This window comes from Coenobita brevimanus, chromosome 41 (genome assembly GCF_032717465.1).
Source record: "Coenobita brevimanus isolate Jiangsu-jjx chromosome 41, ASM3271746v2, whole genome shotgun sequence".
In the NCBI taxonomy this organism is placed as follows: domain Eukaryota; kingdom Metazoa; phylum Arthropoda; class Malacostraca; order Decapoda; family Coenobitidae; genus Coenobita; species Coenobita brevimanus.
In genome coordinates this window covers 14765932-14789745 of record NC_136994.1, presented here as the reverse complement: position 1 = coordinate 14789745, position 23814 = coordinate 14765932, and the positions used below count along the sequence as shown (strand labels likewise).

Below are 23814 nucleotides of genomic sequence, written 5' to 3'. Positions count from 1 at the left end.
GTTAATGGCGGAAGGTGAATGAGAAAAGGTCCCGGCATCAGTCCCTGCCCGGTCGGTGGCTGCTGATGCTGGTGTGCCTGACGTCCCTCCTCTCTGTAGTCGCACAATTCCTCACTCCGCTGTCAGTCATGGTTCGGGAACGCACCTTCATCGCCGTGAAGCCCGATGGTGTCCAGCGCGGCCTCATCGGCGAGATCACCAAGAGGTTCGAGGCCAAGGGGTTCAAGATGGTCGGCATGAAGTTTATGCAGGTCAGGCATGGCGGCTCTTGTATCCTCCATATTAAGTCCTCACTTCATATTTTAGAATGTAATTACGTTCTTCCCCCTCTTTACATCATGCATAATTACTCTCATGACCTCCTAATTTATTCCTGTTCAATACGGAAGTACTGTGCGATAGTACTAGTTTGTATCAAAGCGCCTCGTGTGGCCACACATTTGCTTGTAATTCATGTTAAAGTACATAATTACGTCATTTTCCTTTGCACAATAATGTGTGGGCACCGTATGGTAATTACATACGTAAAATATTCTTAGATTATTGGAAATTAACAGCCAGGCATAGTACCTAAGCTAGTAGTTACGTAATATTACACAGATATTTAAACATTCAAGACCACAGATTGCTGCGATTTATAGTAAGTTATAGAGAGCAGTAATACTGAGAAAGTAATATTAAAGCTGAAGCCGGCGAGGAGATTAAAGGAGTAAGGTGGTTGAGCAGGGGGGGGAGGGGAAGGGACGCCGGTGACATTTAAACCGTGTTGACTTTTTTTCTTTGTGGCTGGATAAAAGTGAAATAATCAGTAACTTTCATTGTGTTTTATATATCGTGGCGTATTTTAAGGTTAATGTGTAATGGGGTTATAGATTGTGTGAAATGGTGAGGATGGATGAAGATGCATGAGGTGACATTGACGTGACAGTGATGGAGTGAGAGGAGTGATGCTGTTACTGATAGCCCAGACCTTGAGATGATGGTTTATATGCTGGATGCAATGCGTATTTTGTTTTATTTATTAAATTATGTGAAATTAATGGCTTGCTATGGATTCTGCCCTCATCTGAAGTAGGCTTTACTGCATACATTTTCTGGTATTCTGGAATGACACCCAACTAACAAAGGCTGTAATTATGCCCACCATTTATTTTGTGCAGTTTTAAGCTACATCAGTACCCATCTGCTACAAAATTCAGGTCCAACACTGAAATTATTCTTTTTTCGACCATGTTGTGGAGAAGTGGAACCTTCATAGAACAGTAACTGCCCCTAACCTTAGGCTATTAACATGCCAAATTGAACATCCAAACTCTGTCTGTGAATTTGATTGATAGACATATACCTAAAACTGTACAGCTAATGTATTATACCAGTGAATGTTTAACGGATAATATCGGTTTTCTGCCCATAATCATTCCCGTGAATTTTATTATGTTCTACGTAATCATCTCTTCAAGTTCATCAACATTTTCCTTATACACTTCCATTGCAAATTGGTTTTAAGGAAGATACAATAATATTTGGGTGTCCTCATCCCACCCTCCCCCTTCCAACCCAGCTAGGATGACTTGCTAGCTCAACGAAATTTGGTTCAAACTGAGCTCTCAACACTGGCGAGAAGCAAGCCAATCACAGCCATCACCTACAGCCAATCAGTGTTTGCGCTGCTCCCTCCACTACCTCCCGCTTTCATTTCAAAATCAGAGTAGAAATTGCGGTACAGTGCAGCAGGTGTCCCTCGGTTCCCGGGCGCATTTTTCAAGGGTGTTTTGAAAACAACGATTCATGCATCGAATTTCTTAGGTCCCACGGTGTATTGCCCCTACATGTTCAGTGTCCCTATCTGATGAGTAAGGAAAGATGATGTATTGTTAGAATAGTAGGTTACTTTGGTTTGGGTTTGGTTGGGTTGGATTAGGTTTGGTTAGGTTAGGTTGGATTAGGTTTGGTTAGGTTAGGTTTTAGGTTAGGATAAGTTTGAGCTTCGAATTTTACCCACGAAACCTAGGTTTTTCCGATGGATTTTGGTATGATTCATTCGATTTTCAGCTTCATTTCTGTCGGAAATGACCATTTTCTGTTTCTCCCCTCCCTAAAACCCCCGATTCCCCAAAGATCCCCCATTATTGCAGGGGGTTGGGGGGGGGTCATATCAAAATCTGGTTATTTCCGACAGAAATGATGCTCAAAATCGAATGAATCACATCAAAATCCATCTGATAAACCTAAGTTTCGTGGGAAAAAGCAGTATGGGCAGAAAACCGATAAGTATACCTCTCAAGTATTTCCTATCCTTAGTAGGGGTGAGGTAGGGTACAGAAAGCCAGGAGGAGAGAATACAGTAGGGGTGAGGTAGGGTACAGAAAGCCAAGAGAGAATACAGTACAGTAGTGAGATAACTAATCAGTGGATTGTCCAGTGTAATGAACTATACACATTATCATTCAAGCCCTCGGAATCATGGCTTCTCCTATTAGGTACAGTTGTCCACATATAGCTTCATACAGTATACAGTATACCGTATATACTTACCTATCAGGGAAGAGTCAAGCCAGTGAGTGTTCCAGTTAATAAAAATGAAAAAGTGATCCCAAACCCTTATCATACACTCCTGTACAAAATCCACCTGCTAACCTCAATTCTTTGTTAGTTCCCTAGGCTCTTTAGCTTCTGTACCTCTTTCATGCAGTCGTTAACCATATCTATCCACCGTTCCTCCCCCCATCTTCGGACTCGCTCACACGTACCCTTTTCGTTAAATCCAAAGAGGTGAATAGTGAGGCAGTGGATGTGCGACACATTTCTCCAGCCAGTTGGTGGTTCTGCTTTGTCTCCTCTCATCCTGTGTGAGTCCTAAACAACATATTTTTTAGTGGGAGTAGGACTGATATATCATAATCACACCAGAGCAATCAAAATGTTACAGAAATTTCAAAATAAATGAGGAGAGGGAGAATATGGGAGGTGCAGATTGAAGCATGCATTCAGTCTCTACACATTTAATCAAGCAAAAAAGTTATTCTCTTACTTCATTGAAACTTGCATATAATTTAAGTGTATAATTAGTATTGTAAGAAATTTTTTGAGTGGAAAAAGGTCACTTTTCCCAAATCATTGACCATAGATATCCTCTCTGTTGGGTGTGGTACAGCCTAAGGTTTAAAGAAGGTTGAGCACCATAAGCTTGAAAAGTTCAAATCTGAATGTAACTCTGTGACAATGGCAGGAATGCACTTTAAGGTACTGCACATTGTCAATTTCAAGGCATTAGTTTTTTCAGTACACGAGCTTCATTTTTTGTCTAAACATTTACAGTTACAGGTTCATCATTGAAGTTGCTAACATATATTCCTCATTGGTACATTATAATGTACTGTATATTACCAGTACAGTATTTTCTTTGTGCATTGTGACCATAGCAAAATTACTTAAAACACTGAGGCGATGATGGTGTTGAGTAACCCTGGTCTGTTTGGCCAAGCAAACAGTACAGGCAAGCTACCACCCTTTTAGGATCGTCCTGTGCGCTGATGTTCCCTTGTGGTGGACAGTGCTGTGCCACGATAAGGCAGTGTAGTTACTGGGTTGATGTCGTATTTATGTCTATGCCCAGTTAAACAGGGGCACCAATCCATAGTAGGCTCCACATCATTCGGTTAGGTGGTGACCACCCAACACTGTAAATGGTTTCCAGGGTTTTAGGAAGTCATTAGGCTTGTCATTCAATACATAACCACCTGAAGTGGAGAGGAGTAATGAAAGTGACAGAAAGGATGAGAGAAATAGGAAGAGAGGAGGGCAGACACAGAAAATGAATGACAGAGGTGACGGAAGGAGTATGCAGCACTCCATCGAGTGAAAGGTTGATGGTTGCCACCAGTTACAACCTAACTGAGGTGTAATATGCAACAATAAAAGTAGTAGTTAATAATGAGCCTTTTTAGCTGACAAAAGTATTGTTCAGGTTATTAGTTGATCAGGTATGTAAAGGTTGGTGTGACAGTAATGTCATTACAAATTGGGTTGCTTTATCATGGCAATAATGTCACAAGTTGGGTTCCTAAATTCAAAACTTGCTGTTTGCAAGCATTACAGCTGCCCAGTTATACAAACATCCCTTGGAACTTTCACTATCTCCCTCAAACGGAGGATGTTTGACTGTCTGTAGTTCACCTGGTTTATGTTCAGATGAATCTAGGGTGACAACAGCTTTAGTTAAGATGTAATTTGAATAGAAGTATGGCATTTATCGGCCAAAATGCTGACTGTTCAGTGTTGTGGTTATATGTTCTTAATGCCTAGAGTGATTAGTTCTCGTTGCAACTCACGCCTACACTTCATACTAGGGGTGATACTGAGAGAACTTACAATCATATCTTAATGATATATATGTATATAGTTTTTGATCAGTAGTGTAAATATTGTGCAATACAGTATCACTAAGGTAAAGGTTCTTTTCTCAGATAATGTAACTTGGAGACTGGTAATCAGTTCTGGTAGTTGTTACAGAGATATGGGACTACTTTTTTCAAATCATTATTACCGTACAGTATTATTATTAATGTCGCAGCCTTTCTGAGCTGCTTCAGGTTCTGAGAGCTTCGCTCGTACAGATTAAATTTAAATTTGCAGTGGCACCATTCCTGTAGTCACCATTTTGGCACAAATCAGACCTCATCTGTGATAAAAGTACAGTAATTTAACTTGATTAATGGATTGGCCCCACACTCTAAAATGCCCTTTTTTTTTTATGCCTGCATAATATCTCTTAAACAGTCCAAAGTGTTGATATATTTATATTTATTTTTTGTTATATTATTATGATTATTATTGTTTTGTGTGTGTGTGTGTGTGTGTGAGAGAGAGAGGTGGCCCCATGTCTCATTAACATATACCTTAGTTTCATAGGTAGCAGGAAACTTTAAATACAGTTCATAAAGTAAAAAAATAATAAATAGAGGTCAACTTATAATGAGAGCTTATTATACTTCTATAATTTTTTGTTGAATGTTTTGATTAATCTTTACAAGAGGTCTCTCCCGTGCTGAAATATAATCTGGTGATACCCAGAGTAGAGCAAGATGTATTGAGTTCATTATTCAAAGTCCTTTCTAATTTGTTCAAGCTGAGAGACCACTGTAGCAGAATGAAATAAACATGACAATTAAAAGGGGGTGGGGGGGAAGTAACAAGCCACAGCATACTCTATGTTTAGACATTTGTCATTTAAATCAGATTTTTTTACAATAAGATTTTGGAATTCATTTAAAATTTTCATTCATTGCAATACAGCCAGGCCTCACTTGATCCCTTTAACCCATGTAGTACTGTATCATTTGAGTTACCATTTTTGTAAAGTGCACAGGAATTTACAGTAAATAGCATGATACATCTAAGTTGCTACAGCTGTGGAAAAATTTGGTTAATATGCTTATCAGAATATCACTCTCCTCCTTGCAGGCCAGTGAAGATCACCTGAAGAAGCATTATGCTGACCTGGCTGACAAGCCATTCTACCCTGGCTTGTGTAAGTACATGTCATCGGGTCCCCTGGTGGCCATGTGCTGGGAGGGCACCGGTATCGTCAAGACCGCACGCACCATGATGGGTGAAACCAGGCCTGCTGACTCTAAGCCTGGCACCATCAGGGGAGACTTCTGTATTGAGGTTGGCCGGTGAGTGTCATGTTCTGTTTTGATTGCAGGTCATATTATAGGTGGCTTTGGAGACTTAGGGTTGTACAGGTATGCTTAAACCTGAATTAGCAAAGTGGGACATAGACCCAAACTTTTGATGATGACATTTTAAGTAGACCTGCATTTTATGATTGATTGCTTATACAGTCTTATCATTGTAGTGCCTTTTTTTTTATTGCTACAGTGCCTAATTTCTCATTATGCAGTTGCTTTATCACTTATCTATCTGTCTATTGCCAGACGCCTCAATCCCATTTGGGGTGGCCACAAACAAATCGCCTCCATGTCACCCTGTCCCCCCGCCATTTCACTGCCCTGCTCCCAACTCACACCCCCCCTCTCTCATATACCTCTCCACCCCATCCCTTCATCTCATCCTCGGCCTCCCCCTCCCTCTTCCCCCCTCCACCTCACTCACATACACTCTCTTCGTCAGTCTTTCACTCTCCATCCTCTCCACATGTCTAAACCACCTCAGTATGTTCCTCATAACGCTTCCTATCACATCCACATCCACACCACAACGCTTCTTTATATCCTCGTTCATCAGCCTGTCTCTCCACAGGCTCCTCTTAAATAACTCATTTGCACTGCTCTTACTGTTGACTTGCGTCCTTCCAACAACGTCCAAGCTTCACTTCCATACGTTAGGGTTGGTATCACAATACTGTCATGTAGTAACTTTTTCACTTCCATGCTCACTTCCCTGTTTCTTATCACTGCTTTCAAAGAACCAGCAACTTTTCTTCCCTGCTGTACCCTTTCAAGCACTTCACCCTCCAAACCTCCATCCTTACTCATCACACTACCCAAGTACTTAAACGTACTCACATTTTCCAATTCCTTACCATCCAACCTCGCTGTACATTCACTGACTTCACCTCTCTCAAAGACCATCACTTTACTCTTCTCTACATTCACCTTTAGATTCCGTTTCTTACTCTCCCAAACTCATCCACCAAGCCTTGCAGCTCCCCCTCGTCTTCACTCAACAACACAGTATCATCTGCAAACAACAGTACAGGGAGTTTCCAAACACTATCCTCTCTCACCAGGGCCACTCCAACATCCACTACCCTACCTTGTACCTCTTTTATTATCCCATCCATGAACAGATTGAACAATCATGGAGACATGACACATCCCTGTTTCAACCCAACCTCCAAAGAGAAAAATTCACTTAATTCACCATCCACATGCACTGCAGCCTTAGCACCATCATACATACTCTTCACATCATTCAACAACTTTCCATCTACTCCATATATTCTTAATACTTTCCACAATCCTTGTCTATCCACCCTGTCATATGCTTTCTCCAAATCCATGAAAGCCGCATACAACTTCTTTCCCTTCTCTAGAAACTTTTCCATTAAAGATCTAAGAATGAATATCTGATCTACACAACCTCTTCCCTTCCTAAAGCCTCCGTGTTCTCCAACTAATTCCTCTGTTCTTTCTCTAACTCTGTCAATTAGCATCCTACCATACACTTTTCCTATTATACTAAGAAGACAAATGCCCGTATGATTACCACACACTTCTTTTTCCCCCTTTTCCTTTGTTCAAGGGAATAATTATACCTGACTTCCAATCCTCCAGGACTCTACCTTCCTCCCAGGCCAATCTGCACATCTTCCACATCCATTCTGCTACTATCTCTCTCCCATGCTTCAGCATTTCACCACACACTCCATCAATGCAAATGCTAAATTCACTATACAGTCTGTTTTTAGAAACACCTTCCAGTTGTAAGACGAGGGCATGCTATACTTGACAATGGTGGAATGTATTTGGCCTTCCAGTGTGGTTGTTGACCGCATTCTGTAGTACCAGTGTGTGATGCAGGCTGACTGAACATATTAACCACAGGCATTCCATGATGAAAAAACAAAAATTCACTTCACTTTGTGATTTAAGGTTTGTGATTTGGGCATCATTATGCACTTTCTAATTCATTGTTTTTGTTAATGCGGACTTTTTGTAATATTGTTTTATATAAGTACCATTCACTCTCATCTTAAATGTCGGGACCAACTTGTTTAGCCCCGGGCTCCTACACTCCTCATGGGGCAACACAGGATTGGATGATGGATGGATGGACATATATGTAATAATGAAGAGAATTTTAGTGTAGTATGCAAAATAAACTGGTAAGGAAGAGGTGATATGTACATGTAGTTCATCTCGCTTGGCTGTGATGATGTTATAAAGAGAAGGAGCCCCTACAAACCCCTGAAAGTTGCCAGTGTTTGCCGAATCACTACATAGCATGTGGTCACTACCCACTTGGAGCTGGTGTATCTTTTTAAAAAATTCTGTACAGATTATTACTCATCCATAAAGCATTATACCAGTATTATATTCATCTTATATATTTAACTGATGCTCTACATAAGATTTACTGTGAAAATTTCTTCATAGAGTTTACAAGAAGCCATGAAAACTTGTTGGGTGTGTTTGCATTCAGCACTTTTTTTTACCAAGTGTTATGAATCTCAGTTGTTGGGAAAATTTATCATACAGTTTCCAAAGATTGTAATCTTTCATTTGGCAAATATTGACATTATTCTATCCATTATACGCTTAATAATAATAAGTACTGTACAGTATTGTATGTCCGAAATCGCATGGGGCTGAGATCAGCAACCAAAATTTTAAAAGGCAAGGTATTCCTCTTGCTCTGAGAAAACATCACATTTGTGCTGCAGTTCATTTTTCCACATCTGCTAAAGCACATTGATCCATGATTCACTCCAAAGTACCCATGAGAAAGCCTCTCCACATGATAGAGCTCAGTGGGTTCATACGATCCTCGATTGTTGATGTATCATACGTCCTTCATTTTTTATGTAATATACAATTTCATTGTACCCATTTACCATTTTTCATTGCAAATGTACATCCAACACCTAAAAACATAATAGTAATCAATACTCAGGTAACATATTAACCCATGGATTGTGCAATTACCTTTTTTTTATCCCACTCCGTTCAGCACAAAAAATGGAGAAAAAAGTTTTTTTTTTTTCTTAGTTTTTTGTTTATTATAAACTTGTAGATAAACATCCAGGGCATCATCTGGTGCAAAAAACAATCTCTCTCTCTCTCTCCATCTTTGCATAGCACCATGTGTAAGTTTGTGTAGGGGTGGAGTAATTAGTGGTGATGCACGGCCAGCACAGTCTGAGCTGTGGCTCTCAATGCCATGCTACCCAGCCTGAGCTGTGGCTCACAATCCACAGGTTAATAATCACATGTAGACTGTTCCTAAACTGAGATAGATGCAAATGACAATCTTCCATTTATGTTACATTTTGATAAATAAACCATTTTTTCTCCAGTATTATATGTAGATAAATCAGTAAATATCCTATTTTCAGTAAAGTAGCAAAAAAACTGTATAATAGAAGGTAATTCAAGTTGACCACACTTTTGCATTTTACATTAAGTTATCTGGCGAGCAGTGGCATCTTTTCCAGTTTGTGGGGGCTCCTAGTCTATTTGGAAGTAGACTTGAGGTTGCCTTTTGTTAAAGTTAAGTGTGTTCCATATAAACATACATGACGATAACATGCCACCACAGTATTCAGCATCAGTTCATTATTTTTCATTGACGTACAATGGAATCTACTTGTGTATTTTAGGTTAGATTGGATAGTGGTCACAGCATAACTTCAAGTACAGTATGTCAAAAATTCAAACTGACAACGAATCCTGATTTCTGTATAGTTTTTCAGAATATAAGATGAAAGTGTAATAATGCTTGATATGAGCTGGAGATTCGTTGCATGTCAGGGTAACAGCATTGTTGTAGGATGACTAGATGTTAGAGCGAAGTAGTCTTACTGTATATCAAGCTTATTTATGTTGTAAGACATGCATAATGTCTGTTTCTACTTGGGTAGCTTATTTATGTTGTAAGACATGCATAATGTCTGTTTCTACTTGGGTTCAAGTATCAGTTCAAAATCCATATATATATATATGATAATGCTTTGCTGGGGTGTCTTTGGATTTTTTTATTGCATGTTGCATTTGGCACTAGTGATCATCATCATCATCTGGACCTCCTTTCCCACCCTAAGGCAGGGTGAGGAGTAACAATGTCCAGGCTGCCCAAGTTTGCCCAGTTCATGACAAACTAGTGTATTTACATAATTATAGACTATGTACTGGTAATTTGTGCTACACTACTGTTGTCCTGTGTCATTTATGTGTGAAGTCTTTTTATCATGTCTAGATTTAAATTCCTGGATGTTCTCCTTGCTTGTACCACCTCCTCTTCTAAATTATTCTAAGTGTCTTTAGCTGTACTTCAAAAAACAAATTTCTTTTACATCTCAGGAATCAACTCTCAGTTTGAATTTGATCTCTTGTTCTTCCCTTATCTCACAAAGAGGTTCCCTCAACCCACTCACTCTATTCCCCCTGCTCCATTAAGCATTGTGATCAACTCTCCTCTCCCTCCTCTCTCTCAGGGTTGATACATTCAATTTTTGTAGTCTCTTCTTGTAAGGCAAGTCTCTCAAGCTCAGTATCATTTTTGTGGCTATCCTTTGTATTTCTCCAGTTTATTTATTTTATTATTATTTTTTTTTTTTATTTTTTATTTTTTTTTTTTTTTAAGTGGGTTGACCAGATCATTGCTGCATATTCTAATATTGGGCTTATACACTCTTCATCCTTATAACTAAAAGGCACTTATATTTGTCAGTAAACCGTAACGTCCATCAGTAATCATGGTTGTTTTTATGGTGATAGGTCATCCTGTATAGTCACATCATGGTCCATTTCTTTGCCTTATCTCTTCTCCCATTTGAATGCGTACTGTACGGTGGCCTCTTGCCACTCACTCACTCCCGGTCTAAAGCATGACTTTTTATAAGCATCAAAATCTATTTCCCAAGTTTGATTCCAATTAGTGCTTATCCAGATCCTTTACCTTTTCCATGAAACAGTCTATCCCTTTCATCTGCTTAATAAATTTTGCATAATGCTGCAGATAAACTCATAACAACTCAACCCTTCGGACATGTCATTTACATATGTCAGGAATGTGATTGGGACCAACACAGAACCTTGGAACACTCCACTAGTTTTCTCTCTCCATTGGGATAACTTCTCTTATAACTTTTCTCATTTGTCTTCCCACCAAATAACTTTCCATCCATTTCAGCACATTCCCATGCAGTACACAAGTCAAGAGTGAGAGGAGCATGAGGAGTCACATGGAGAGACAGACTGACAAATGAGGAAATGGAGAAGCGCTGTAGTGTGGATGTGGATGTGATAGAAAGCGGTAGGAGAAACACACTGAGGTGGTTTGGCCATGTGGAGAGGATGGAGAGCAAGAGACTGAGTGAGGTGGAGAGGGGGAGGGCAAGGATGAGATGGAGAGGTGGAATGGAGAGGATTATGAGAGAGAGGGTTGTGAGCTGGGAGCAGGGCAGTGAAATGGCAGGGGACAGGGCGACATGGAGGCGATTTGCTTGTGGTCACCTCTTATGGGATTAATTTGTCTGGCAATAGGTAGATGGATAGATTAATTAATAATCTGTGTGGCACTGTCAGATGCGTTCTTCAAGTCCAGGCAGATGGATTCTACCCAGCCGCCATTTCTTGTACAGTATCTAACACTCAGATGTAGTACACTATATTACAAATACCACTACAGTCTATCAGTCACCATGTCACACATATTGGAGTCATGCTCATTAATTACTTCATCATCTCTCAGTTTACTGACTCTTATTTTCTTCTTTATTGTTAGCAAACCTGTAGAACAGTGTTGGTACATTCTTACTTTTTCTTACAATAGCCTTTTCCTATTTCTTCCTCTCCTTTTTGCATATTCAATGTTTGCCACTTCATCCTTTCTCCAGGCTCTTTCATACATCATCATACTTTGTTCTGTGCTGCCTTTTTGGTCATATACCTCCCTACACCTATTACTATCCCCCCTCCCCCATTCTTGCAGAGAATTTTGGGACATGGTTACCGACGCTTTTCCTGTATATGGTACTTCCAGAAAGATTACTTATTTCTCATGAATGATTTCTGCCCTTTCCTCTCTTCCATCCTCTTCTGTCTTTCTTTCCTTCATTCTATCCTTGTCCTTCTGCCTACAGGTGACTTTACACTCCCTCTTCAGTCTTTCTTTCCTTCATTCTTTCCTTTTCCTTCTGCCTGTGGGTGACTCTACGCTGAATGACAAGCCAAATAGTTTCCTGTACACCAGGGAACCATTTACTTTGTTGGGTGGTAACGATATAACCATATTTTGGCACTTGGTGGTTTAGTGGGTAATTATTGCACTCCAATCGAATTGAGTTGGTGAAGGTTTATATCCAAGGGGTGGTTGGGGATGATTGCTCATGTAATACCACTCAGGGATGAGTGAGGCTGGTCACTCTCATCTTAAATGTCGAGACCAACTGCCTAGCCCCAGGCTCCTACGCTCCTCATGGGGCAATGTAGGATTGGATGATGGATGGATAATTTTTGCCCTCTCCATTCCACTGCAGTCAGTGTTCCCAAAGTGATGCCATGGGGAATCAGAATCTTCTTTCTCATAGTCCTAATTGTTTGTCCTGTTGATATGCTTCTTCTTTTTCTTAAGCATTTGCCTAGTACCTTCATTTCAGCAATAACCAATTGGCCACTTTACAGGAGGGCAGTAGCACTATATATTCTGTAAAGTCTCATGTAAAGGTTATCTAGTCTTAGGTACATCATCCCTTTTAGATCTTGTATTTTCTTTGGAACATCATGTTCCCTTGTGGTAGGTGGGGGCACTTACCATCCGCTTACTCAGTGTAGTGCTGCTCTTGGGTGCCTGCCATTCTTCTTTTCCTTCCTTCTTTTCTTCCTTCCACTTTTTTTCTTTCCTTCATTCTTTCCTCTTCCTTCTATCTACAGGTGACTCTACACTGAATGACAAACCAGATGGGTTCCTGAACACCAGGAAACCATTTACCATGCTGGGTGGTAACCATATAACCAAGTTAAGACACCTAGTGGATTATTGGGAAATAAAGGCGCTCCAATTGGTTTGAGCTTGTTCAGGTTTATATCCCAGGGATGGTTGGTGTTTATTGCACATGTAATGCCACTCAGGGATGAGTGAGGGTGGTCACTCTCATCTTAAATGTCAGGACCAACTTTCCTAGCCCCAGGCTCCAACACTCCTCATGGGGCAGTGCAGAATTGGATGATGATGGTAAGGAACATGTTCTCCATTACTAAGTCCATTAGTCTGTCCTCAGGATTCCCCAGTCAGTCGTTCATAATTAAAATGTTCAGTTAGTACCAGTCTATTTCTCTGTTCAGTTAATATCTTGAGCACAGGTAGGGATTCCTTGTCTAGCTGCCCATATTCCTCTCTTCCATGACCTAGTCTGTGGAGGCATATGCAGCACAGCTGTATCTTGCTTCCCACCATGTTCTGTAAGTTCCATTCCCAATATTTCTACTTAACCAGATTTATCCTTTTCACTTTTAATTAATGGAAGTAATGCGAGTATAAGTGGCTGGGGAATGGCTGTGAGAAGGAGGGAGGTGAGAAGACAGGAAGAAATCAGTAGGATAGAAGTTGTGGAAACAATGAAGAAAGTTAAATCGGGGAAAGCCCCAGAAATTGATGGAGTGTGTGGTGAAATGCTGAAGTATGGGGGAGAGATAGTAGTAGAATTGATGTGGAAAATGTGCAGATTGGCCTGGGAGGAAGGTAGAGTCCCAGAGGATTGGAAGTCAGGTATAATTATTCCCTTGTACAAAGGAAAAGCGGAAAAAGAAGTGTGTGGTAATCATAGGGCATCTGTCTTCTTAGTATAAAAGCAAAAGTATATGGTAGGATACTTATTGACAGAGTTAGAGAAACAACAGAGGAATTAGTTGGAGAAGAACAGGGAGGCTTTAGGAAGGGAAGAGATTGTGTAGATCAGATATTCATTCTTAGATCTTTAGTGGGAAAGTGTCTAGAGAAGGGAAAGAAGTTGTATGTGGCTTTCATGGATTTGGAGAAAGCATATGACAGGGTGGATAGACAAGGATTGTGGAAAGTATTAAGAATATATGGAGTAGATGGGAAGTTGTTGAATGCTGTGAAGAGTATGTATGATGGTGCTAAGGCTGCAGTGCGTGTGGATGGTGAACTGAGTGAATTTTTCTCTTTGAAGGTTGGGTTGAAACAGGGATGTGTCATGTCTCCATGATTGTTCAATCTGTACATGGATGGGGTAATAAAAGAGGAACAAGGTAGGGTAGTGGATGTTGGAGTGGCCCTGGTGAGAGAGGGTAGTGTTTGGAAACTCCCTGTACTACTGTTTGCAGATGATACTGTACTGTGTTGTTGAGTGAAGACGAAGGAGAGCTGCAAGGCTTGGTGGATGAGTTTGGGAGTGTGTGTAAGAAACGGAATCTAAAGGTGAATTTAGGGAAGAGTAAAGTGATGGTCTTTGAGAGAGGTGAAGTCCGTGAATGTACAGCGAGGTCGGATGGTGAGGAATTGGAAAATGTAAGTAAGTTTAAGTGCTTGGGTAGTGTGATGAGTAAGGATGAAGGTTTGGAGGGTGAAGTGCTTGAAAGGGTACAGCAGGGAAGAAAGGTTTCTGATTCCTTGAAAGCAGTGATAAGAAACAGGGAAGTGAAAAAGTTACTACATGACAGTATTGTGATACCAACTCTAACATGTGGAAGTGAAGCTTGGACGTTGCTGGAAGGACACAAGTCAAGAGTGAGAGCAGTGGAAATGAGTTATTTAAGAGAAGCCTGTGGAGTCACATGGAGAGACAGGCTGACAAATGAGGATATAAGGGAACGTTGTGGTGTGGATGTGATAGGAAGCATTAGGAGGAATACACTGAGGTGGTTTGGTCATGTGTAGAGGATGGAGGGTGAAAGACTGACAAAGAGAGTGTATGTGAGTGAGGTGGAGGGGGGAAGAGGGAGGGGGAGGCCGAGGGATGAGATTGAGGGATGGGATGGAGAGGTGTATGAGAGAGGGGGGTGTGAGTTGGGAGCAGAGCAGTGAAATGACGGGGGACAGGGCAACATGGAGGCGATTTGTTTGTGGCCACCCCAAACGGGATTGGGGCGTCTGGCAATAGATAGATAGACTTTTAATTTTTTATCACTCTTAATCATCACTCTTTCTACACATTTGCTCTTTCCATCTTTCCTCCTCATATTGTAATCCTTTTGGCTTATTACATTTATATCAGTATCACTGGTTAATTGGACATTTGCTCAGACATAAAACATGTAGCTTCCATTCTGTAATATTAAAGTCTTCAAGTTCTGTCTGTCTATTGCCAGACGCCTTACTCCCGTATGGGGTGGCCACAAACAAATCGCCTCAACGTCGCCCTATCCCCTGCAATTTCATTGCCCTGCTCCCAGCTCACACCCCCCTCTTTCATATACCTCTCCACTCCATCCCTCCATCTCATCGTTGGCCTCCCCCTCCTACTCAATACACTCTCCTCGTCAGTCTCTCGCTCTCCATCCTCTCCACATGGCCAAACCAGCTCAGTGTATTTCTCCTAACGCTTCCTATCACATCCATATCCACACCACAACGCTCCTTCTCTTCCTCATTTGTCAGTCTGTCTCTCCATGTGACTCCACATGCTCCTCTCAAATAATTCGTTTCCACTGCTCTCACTCCTGGCTTCTGTCCCTCCAACAAGGTCCAAGCATCACTTCCATACGTTAGAGTTGGTATCACAATACTGTCCTGTAGTAGCTTTTTCACTTCCATGCTCACTTCCCTGTTTCTTATCACTGCTCTCAAGGAACCAGCAGCCTTTCTTCCTTGTAGTACACTTTCAAGCACCTAACCCTCTAAACTTCCATCCTTACTCATCACGCCACCCAAGTACTTAAACGCATTCACATTTTCCATTTCCTCCTCATCCAACCTCACTGTACATTATTGACTTCACTGCTCTTGATGAGAGAACCATCAGCCCATCCACATTACTAAACATTTTGTAGCTAAGTCCTCGTATTCAATGTGTGTGTGTGTGTGTGTGTGTGTGTGTGTGTGTGTGTGTGTGTGTGTGTGTGTGTGTGTGTGTGTGTGTGTGTGTGTGTGTGTGTGTGAGATCAACTGATTAGAAGGGTGCTGTATCTTAGTTGAGGCCAGGGAATAGCTTATTTAGGATGAAGATTTAGTCTTTACTGCTATTTCTCAAGATCCACCAGTTCCCCTGCTAATACCATCATGCCATGGCTGAATAAGATGGTCATGGTATATTTTCAGTATCATCAGTATGGTAGTTTTACCAGGGGAGGTGGTAGTGCAGTGGATAAAGCATTGGGCTGGGCTGTGGAGTCATGAGTTTGAATCTGGTTGTTGCAGAGACAGCCTGAGAATATGAATTTAGTATCACGTATTGGTTATTTATATGGCCCTAGTGGTATGTCATAAATGCCCATGATAATACCATAACACCAGCTGTGGATATGATATCTTTTGGTGTATCTCAGTACATGCACAGTGGGTAGTCTGTTATTACCAGATGTTGACATTTGATGACTGAGGATCAGTCCTTTTTGAGTTTGCAGTAGTTGGATTACTAGACCTCAGGGATGAGCATCATGGCCTGTGTCCAAAGTTAGGTGCATCGAGAAAACTGACATCAGATGGTTTCTGATCTTCAGAAGATGGATTTGGGTAAAAAGAAAAGGAAATGCACTGATTAAAATTTAATGTTAAAAGAATATGTAGATAACACAGTCCAGTAGGCCCTCCATATTTGTGGGATGTTTTACAAACTTAGCCGCAAATTGTGAAAAATCCATGAATAACTATCTATCTATCTATCTATAGCCCGACGCCCTAATCCCGCAAAGGGTGGCCGCAGACAAAACGCCTCCAAGTCACTCTGTCACCCACCATTTGACTCCCCTCCCCCCAACTCACCCCCCCCTCCCTCATATACCTCTCAACTCCATCCCTCCACCTCATCCTCGGTCTACCCCTCCCTCTCCCTCCCTCCACCTCACCTACATACACCCTCTTAGTCAGTCTTTCATTCTCCATCCTCTCCACATGTCCAAACCACCTCAGTGTATTTCTCCTAATCTTTTCAACCACATCCACATCTACCCCACAACATTCCTTCACTTCTTCATTCGTCAACCTGTCCCTCCATGTCACTCCACATGCTCCTCTCAAGTAACTCATTTCCACTGCTCTCACTCTTGACTTGTTCCCCTCTTGCAAGGTCCACGCCTCGCTTCCATACGTCAGGGTAGGGATCACAATACCATCATGCAGTGACTTCTTAACTTCCATACTCACCTCCCTATTTCTCATCACTGCTTTCAGTGTGCCAACAACCTTCCTTCCCTGCTGTACCCTTTCACGTACTTCATCCCCCAAAGTTCCATCCTTACTCATCACACTACCCAAGTACTTGAATGCACTCACATTCTCCATATCCTCACCATCCAACCTCACTGCACACTCTGTGACTTCATTCCTCTCAAACACCATAACTTTACTTTTGTTTACATTAACTTTCAGCTTCCTCCTCCTACACACTGTCCCAAATTCATTCACCAAACCTTGCAACTCCCATTCATCTTCACTCAACAATACTGTATCATCAGCAAACAGCAACACCGGAAGCTTCCAGATCTCACCCTCATTCATTAGGGCCACCCCGACATCCACTGCCCTACCTTGTACCTCCTTTACGACCCCATCCATATATATATTAAACAGCCATGGAGACATTACACACCCCTGTTTCAGTCCCACATTGAGATCAAAGAACTCACTCAGCTCACCATCCACTCGCACCGTAGCCCTAGCTCCCTCGTACATACTCTTCACAGCACTCAACAATTTCCCCTCCACTCCATATATTCTTAATACCTTCCACATACCTTTCCTATCTATTCTGTCATAAGCTTTCTCCAAGTCCATGAAGGCAGCGTACACTTTCCTTCCTTCTCTAGATACTTCTCCACTAAACATCTTAGAACAAATATCTGATCTACACACCCTTTTCCCTTCCTAAATCCCCCTTGTTCTTCTCCAACTAGCTCCTCTGTCATATGCCTAACCCTATCAATGAGTATTCTACCATATATTTTACCAGTCACACTAAGAAGGCAAATACCCCTATGGTTACCACATACTTCTCTCTCCCTTTTCCTTTGTACAGAGGAACAATTATACCTGATTTCCAGTCCTCTGGAACCCTTCCCTCTTCCCAAGCCAATCTACACAACTTCCATATCCACTCCACAACAATCTCACCCCCATACCTAAGCATTTCACCACACACTCCATCAATTCCTGGGGCCTTTCCCAGCTTAATCTTCTTCATCGCTTCCACTACTTCCGACCTACTGATCTCTTCCTCCCTCCTCTCATCTCTTCTTCTCCCAGCCATTCCCCAACCACTTATACTCACACTGCTCTCACTCTCTACATTCAACAAATCCTCAAAGTGCTCCTTCCATCTCCTCAATTTCTCTCTCTTCTCCACCAACAATCTATTATTCCTATCTTTCACTCCCCTACTATTTCCCCTTTCACACTGCCTTACTTTCTTTACCTCCTTCCAAAACAATTTCTTACTCTCCCTCCATTTCACACTCAGATTCCTCCCAAACTCTTCATCCACTTTCTTCTTACTCTCCTTCACCAGTCTCTTAACCTCCCTTCTCCTGCTCACATATACCTCTCTTCTCTCTCTCATCTTCTCCCCTACCTCTACTCGCCAACCATTCACCATATGCCTTCTTCTTTGTTCCACAGCTCGCTTTCACCTCATCATTCCACCATGCTGTCCCTTGCACACCCTTGCATCTCCTCCTCACTCCACAAACCACCTCACACGCTGCGCTTATCTCTTCCGTGAATATCTTACATACGTCTTCCACCCCTTCCATCTGCTCTAGCTCATACCTTCCCAATCTTTCTTCCACTATGCTCTTATACTCTGTCCTCCTCTCACTATCTTGCAATTTCTCCACTCTTCTCACAGGAGCTGCTTCCTCCTGTCTTCCCCTTCGCCTCCTCAACCACTTTCTTTGCAGCTCTATCTTGGCCATCACTAAGTGATGGTCCGAGACTCCATTCCCCCACCCTCTCCACACCCTTGCATCCAACACTTGTCTTCTCATTCGCTCATCCACACACACGTAGTCTATCATTGCCTTTCGTTCAACAAGTTCACCATCCATCCTCCTTATTACTCTCCATGTATACCGGTGGATCATCTTATGATTTAAAGAAGTAGGTGTTGGCTATTGCCAACCCCTTACCAGCACAGATGTCCACCAAAGCACTACCATTCCCATCTACTTCCGCTGGCACACCCCACTGACCAACCACTCCATCCACTCGTACATTCCCGACTTAGCCATTCATGTCTCCAATCAACAGCACTCTCTCGCTCCTCTCAAACTTGTCCATACATGCTTCTACTTTCGCCCAAAACTCATCTTTCACTCTTGCCACTCGATCCTCTGTTGGAGCATACACACATACAATCGCCCATGCTTGTATACCTACTTTCATCCTCACCCATACAATCCTTGCACCCACTGTTCCATACTCTCTTATATTCTCCTTCCACTTCTTGCTTATCATCAGACATACTCCCTCTCTTGCCCTCTCATTCTCACTGACTCCTGCACATATACCTACACCGTATTCCCATTCTCTCATCCTTTCACCTTTCCATTTAGTTTCAGTCAATCCACATATATCCACTTTTGCATCCTCAAGCACCTGGACAATCTCTCTCTCTTTCACTTCATCATTCACTCCTCTCACATTCCACGTTCCTACTCTCAGAATGTCCTTTGTCCGTTCCTTAGTCATCAACGTATGGTCCGTCCGGGTCCGAGGCGCTTTATTTGCTTTTTTAGTTAGTTCTTTTTACGGGGTGGGGCACTAACCCACCACCAACCCTTTTAGTCGCCTCGTACGACAAGCAGGGATACTGGGGGAGTATTCTTGAAACCCCCCTACCCCAGGGGGGGACCAGCGCTTGAAACTGCGTGAGTACAGCAGCTTACCAAGTGAGCCCCTGTAGTTGTGTTGTGACCACATGATTGCTAAAAATGTTGATTTTTTTTTTTTTAACATTCAGAAAATCAAATCCATGATTGTTGAGGGCTGACTGTATTTAGTCATCAGTTTAACATGGCATTAATCGGCCAGAATGCTGACCAAGATTCAGTTTTTTTGGTTAAAGTAACATAATGCCTAGAGTGAATGGTTCTTGTTGCAACCCATGCCCACGCTTCTACTGGGGGTGGTACACGGAGACCCAACATTCGCCGAGTGTTATGTATATATTTTTATCCTATACATGTTAACCATTTCATTCCTATGATGTATTTTCCATGTTGACCAGGCCTTCATGAGACAGTTCTGTATGACAAGAAGGATATGTAGTTGTGATGAGGTTAAATGAAGGTTGTAGGATTTCTAATTTGCAATATCCTATAAATCGAGTTCTCACTTTATTTTATTTATTTTTTTATTTTTACGCCATGTAACATTTTTCGATAAGGGCTACGGCGTTGCCCCTGGGCAGAGGACTTTTTAGTTTTGGAGCGTGTAGCACTTTATGACCAGATGCCCTTCCTGAAGTCTACAAATGACCTTTGGGTGGACTCGAACCTCTGACCCTTCGGTCAGAGCGTGCTATCCCACTGATCCACAGCTGCTACAACCAGCTAGGTGACAGGAGAGGGCTACCTCTCCCGGCAAGGCAGCTTACCTGGGTGAAGCGCAAACTCACGACTTCGGTCTCGAGTCAGGCGCTCTACCACAGAGCCGCCATGCTGCAAGAATGTTTAAAAACTGTGCAATAGTGAAGGGAGCTGAGACAGCCATTTTAGATTTTAGATTAATTGATCACTGTTTTCTAGGATAGGTGAGCATTTGTGTAAACACCTTGCTGTGTATGACAAATACAACAAATACAGGCACTCAGCACTCAGATAAACAATAAAGTATTAGAGCAGCAAATACTAAATTGGAATAATTATCATCAAACACTTGATCTCAAAACAAACACCAGCAAACTCAACAAAACACTAAACAGCATCACACACTTCAACAGCAACACTACACAACCACGTGCTCCCATCACAACAGCAGACACCATACCCGCAAACAAACAACAAGCAGACACTCTTATCAATCACCTCACACATCAGTCATCTAAACCCCCATCGCGACGACCGACATGTCATCTGACGCAAAAGACAGTTCCCTGCAGACCCAGACTTTGCAACTTTCACTTACAACCAGATGAAGCACATCATTAGCAACCTTAAGCACTCATCTGCCTGTGGACCAGACAACATAAGCAGCATACACCTTAAACACCTTGGACCACAAGACATACAAGCACTCACCAACATATCAAACTACAGCTACTCATACAACATAATACACAACATCTGGAAGCATGGTACTATCATCACTATCCCCAGACCCAACAAAGACCCCACGTTTCTTTCCTCACACCGTCCCTCTGCATCCCCTCCGAAGTCACTGAACGAATAGTATTACAATTAGTAACACCTCACATCCCCCTAGCCCCATCACAACATGGTTTTAAGCTGCTGCATTCCACAAACACTTTCATACAGACCTTACACAGAGAGTTTTTGATGGCATCAATTCAGCTAGGCCACCACACAGAACACTCCTGTCACACTAGACATTAGCAAAGCTATTGATGCCATCCCCCACCACAATCTCATGAACAGAGTGTTCAACACAAACATGCACAATAACCCAAAAAGATGGCTGGCAGACTATTTAGCAGGCAGATGTGCCATGTAACATTAGCCAGTCAGTCATCGAATGTCAGAAACTTCATAAACGGTGTCCCTCAAGGATCTGTTTTGGCCCCAACACTTACAACAAACTCACACACCACACACCACAAATACACATAGCTTCCTGTGCAGACGACCTAACACTAACCTGTACACATCAAAACGCAAACACAGGCACACACATCCTCCAGCTTTACCTCAACACACTACACGAATGGTTCTCCACAAACAGACTCAAAATAGCCACACCCAAATCTACAGTAACTCCTTACAAACAGAACAGCAGAACATATACACATGCCACACCTCACCATAAATGACACTCCTCTACCATACGCGTACACACTCAAAATCCTTGATGTAACATATAGCAAATCATTGTCATTTAACCCTGGAATATTAGCGTTGTCAGCATCACGTGCCTACCAGCGATGTCCAGAATCCCGGACCAACTTTGGGGGTAGAAATATACATATAGGAATGGTACAGTTTATTTTTTAAAAAATTCGCTGAAATTAGATGCTAATCTTAATTCTAGGAACTATGAACTAAATGTATTTAACTAAAACAACATTATAAAAAAAAATAAAACAAAGTGTGTAAAAATGACAGACAATGCTACATCCTTTTAATCAAATGTCATGGCAGCTGAGCGCCGTAGGCCTTGGAGCATCTCCTCCACAACGCAAAGTAGGCCTAAATTCGGAATCCCGGACGACGCTGCTGAATTAGGGTTAAACAACACATCACAAACACTAAAAATAAAGTAACACCAAGACTAAGCTCCCCAAGGTCACTTGCCCATGCAACATCGGACACAACAAAGAAACCACCACCACAGTATACAAACGATATCTATGTTCACTGATGAACTGTGGAAGCCCTGCATGGGCGTCTAACCTCACTGAAACACACTACAACATCCTACAGACCATACTGAAGTAGAGTCTAAAAATAATCACAGGCTGCACACTTACTACACCTACAGATCACCTACACCAAGAAACCAAAGTCCTCAGTCAAGGATCATCTAGACATGAGAGGCACACAAATTCTTGCCACAGTATCCACAAACCCACACCATCCACTACAGTACATGGCAGCACATCCCCACACACCAAGGAATATCAAAAAAACACCCAGCCTATGATATCATACACAGATACTGCCATCTCTACCCCCATGACCTTCTCAAACCAGCTTCCACAAGCATATCTGTGCTGAAATCACTCGTCGCTCCATTCAGTCACTCAAAGACAACACACAGCTGCATGCACGACATGATATCCACCCTTCTGAATTTCCCCCCCCCTCGTGAGGACAGGGTCCACCTAGCCAGGCTGAGATGTGGGCATCATCCAGCCCTCTTGAGTTATCAGAAGAGGCTGGATAACTCCATTGCTGATGCCTGTCCAGGATGCAACAGTGCATCCCATACTATTAAGCACATTATGGAAGACTATATTGCACACAGTGGCCTGTTCTAACAACACAACATACACTCCTTGAGAGCTCTGTAGGAAAGCCTGGTCTCAGCTGTGGCCTTCCTTAGGGACTTGGGGCTGTTCGGCCAGACTGCCTAGGGAACAATTACTGCTGCTAATACACTATGCTCTATCCACTGTAACTTTGTCCTTTGTTTCAGTGGCAGAATAAGACAATATTGTACCTAAAGCTCTGCATCTTTTCTGTTGTTCATCTTTGTGATTAACACCATACAATATGCTAGTGCTGAATTCTTCATACAACTCAAGATTGAAGGTAGAAACATGGCAGTTTTAAGCCAGGTTGAAGTGGAGAAGGTGTAACACTATATTCTACTTTTTTTCTGTTATAACTCAGCATTCATGATGATGGTTTTAATTCGTTAAATTGAGCAGAATAAAGTGCAATGTTCTACAGTTACAGCTATGCTTTCAAGATGTGGAGATGGCAGTTTATGACCAAGTTTAAGTGGACAGAGTATAGTATTGTATAATTATATATTCCCTCTAACAGGAACATCATCCACGGCTCCGACTCCATTGAATCTGCTGAGAAGGAGATTGCTTTGTGGTTCAAGCCAGAGGAATTGTTCAGCTGGACTCAGGCCAATGAGACCTGGATCTACGAGTAAGCGACACGGAGGGGAGGGGGAGGGGTGTAGTTTGGTGGTATGGTGCTGGTGGTGTGGGGGGGAGGGGACACTGTACTACCACACTTACCTCATCACCACCCACGCACCAGGCTCACACTCCTCTGATTTAGGTGTTACTTTGTAATAAAGATATTTGGTTTTCATGGC

General features: G+C 42.1%; 1 protein-coding gene across 1 annotated transcript; it reads left to right on the top strand.

The window, feature by feature from the left end:
- The first annotated feature begins 25 nt into the window (after positions 1–25).
- Positions 26–23808, top strand: awd (nucleoside diphosphate kinase). The gene is made up of 3 exons (XM_080270535.1): positions 26–251; positions 5464–5678; positions 23529–23808. Exons 1-3 carry the CDS (start codon positions 66–68, stop codon positions 23644–23646), a joined length of 519 nt encoding a protein of 172 aa, XP_080126661.1. The 5' UTR covers positions 26–65; the 3' UTR covers positions 23647–23808.
- The last annotated feature ends 6 nt before the right edge of the window (positions 23809–23814 follow it).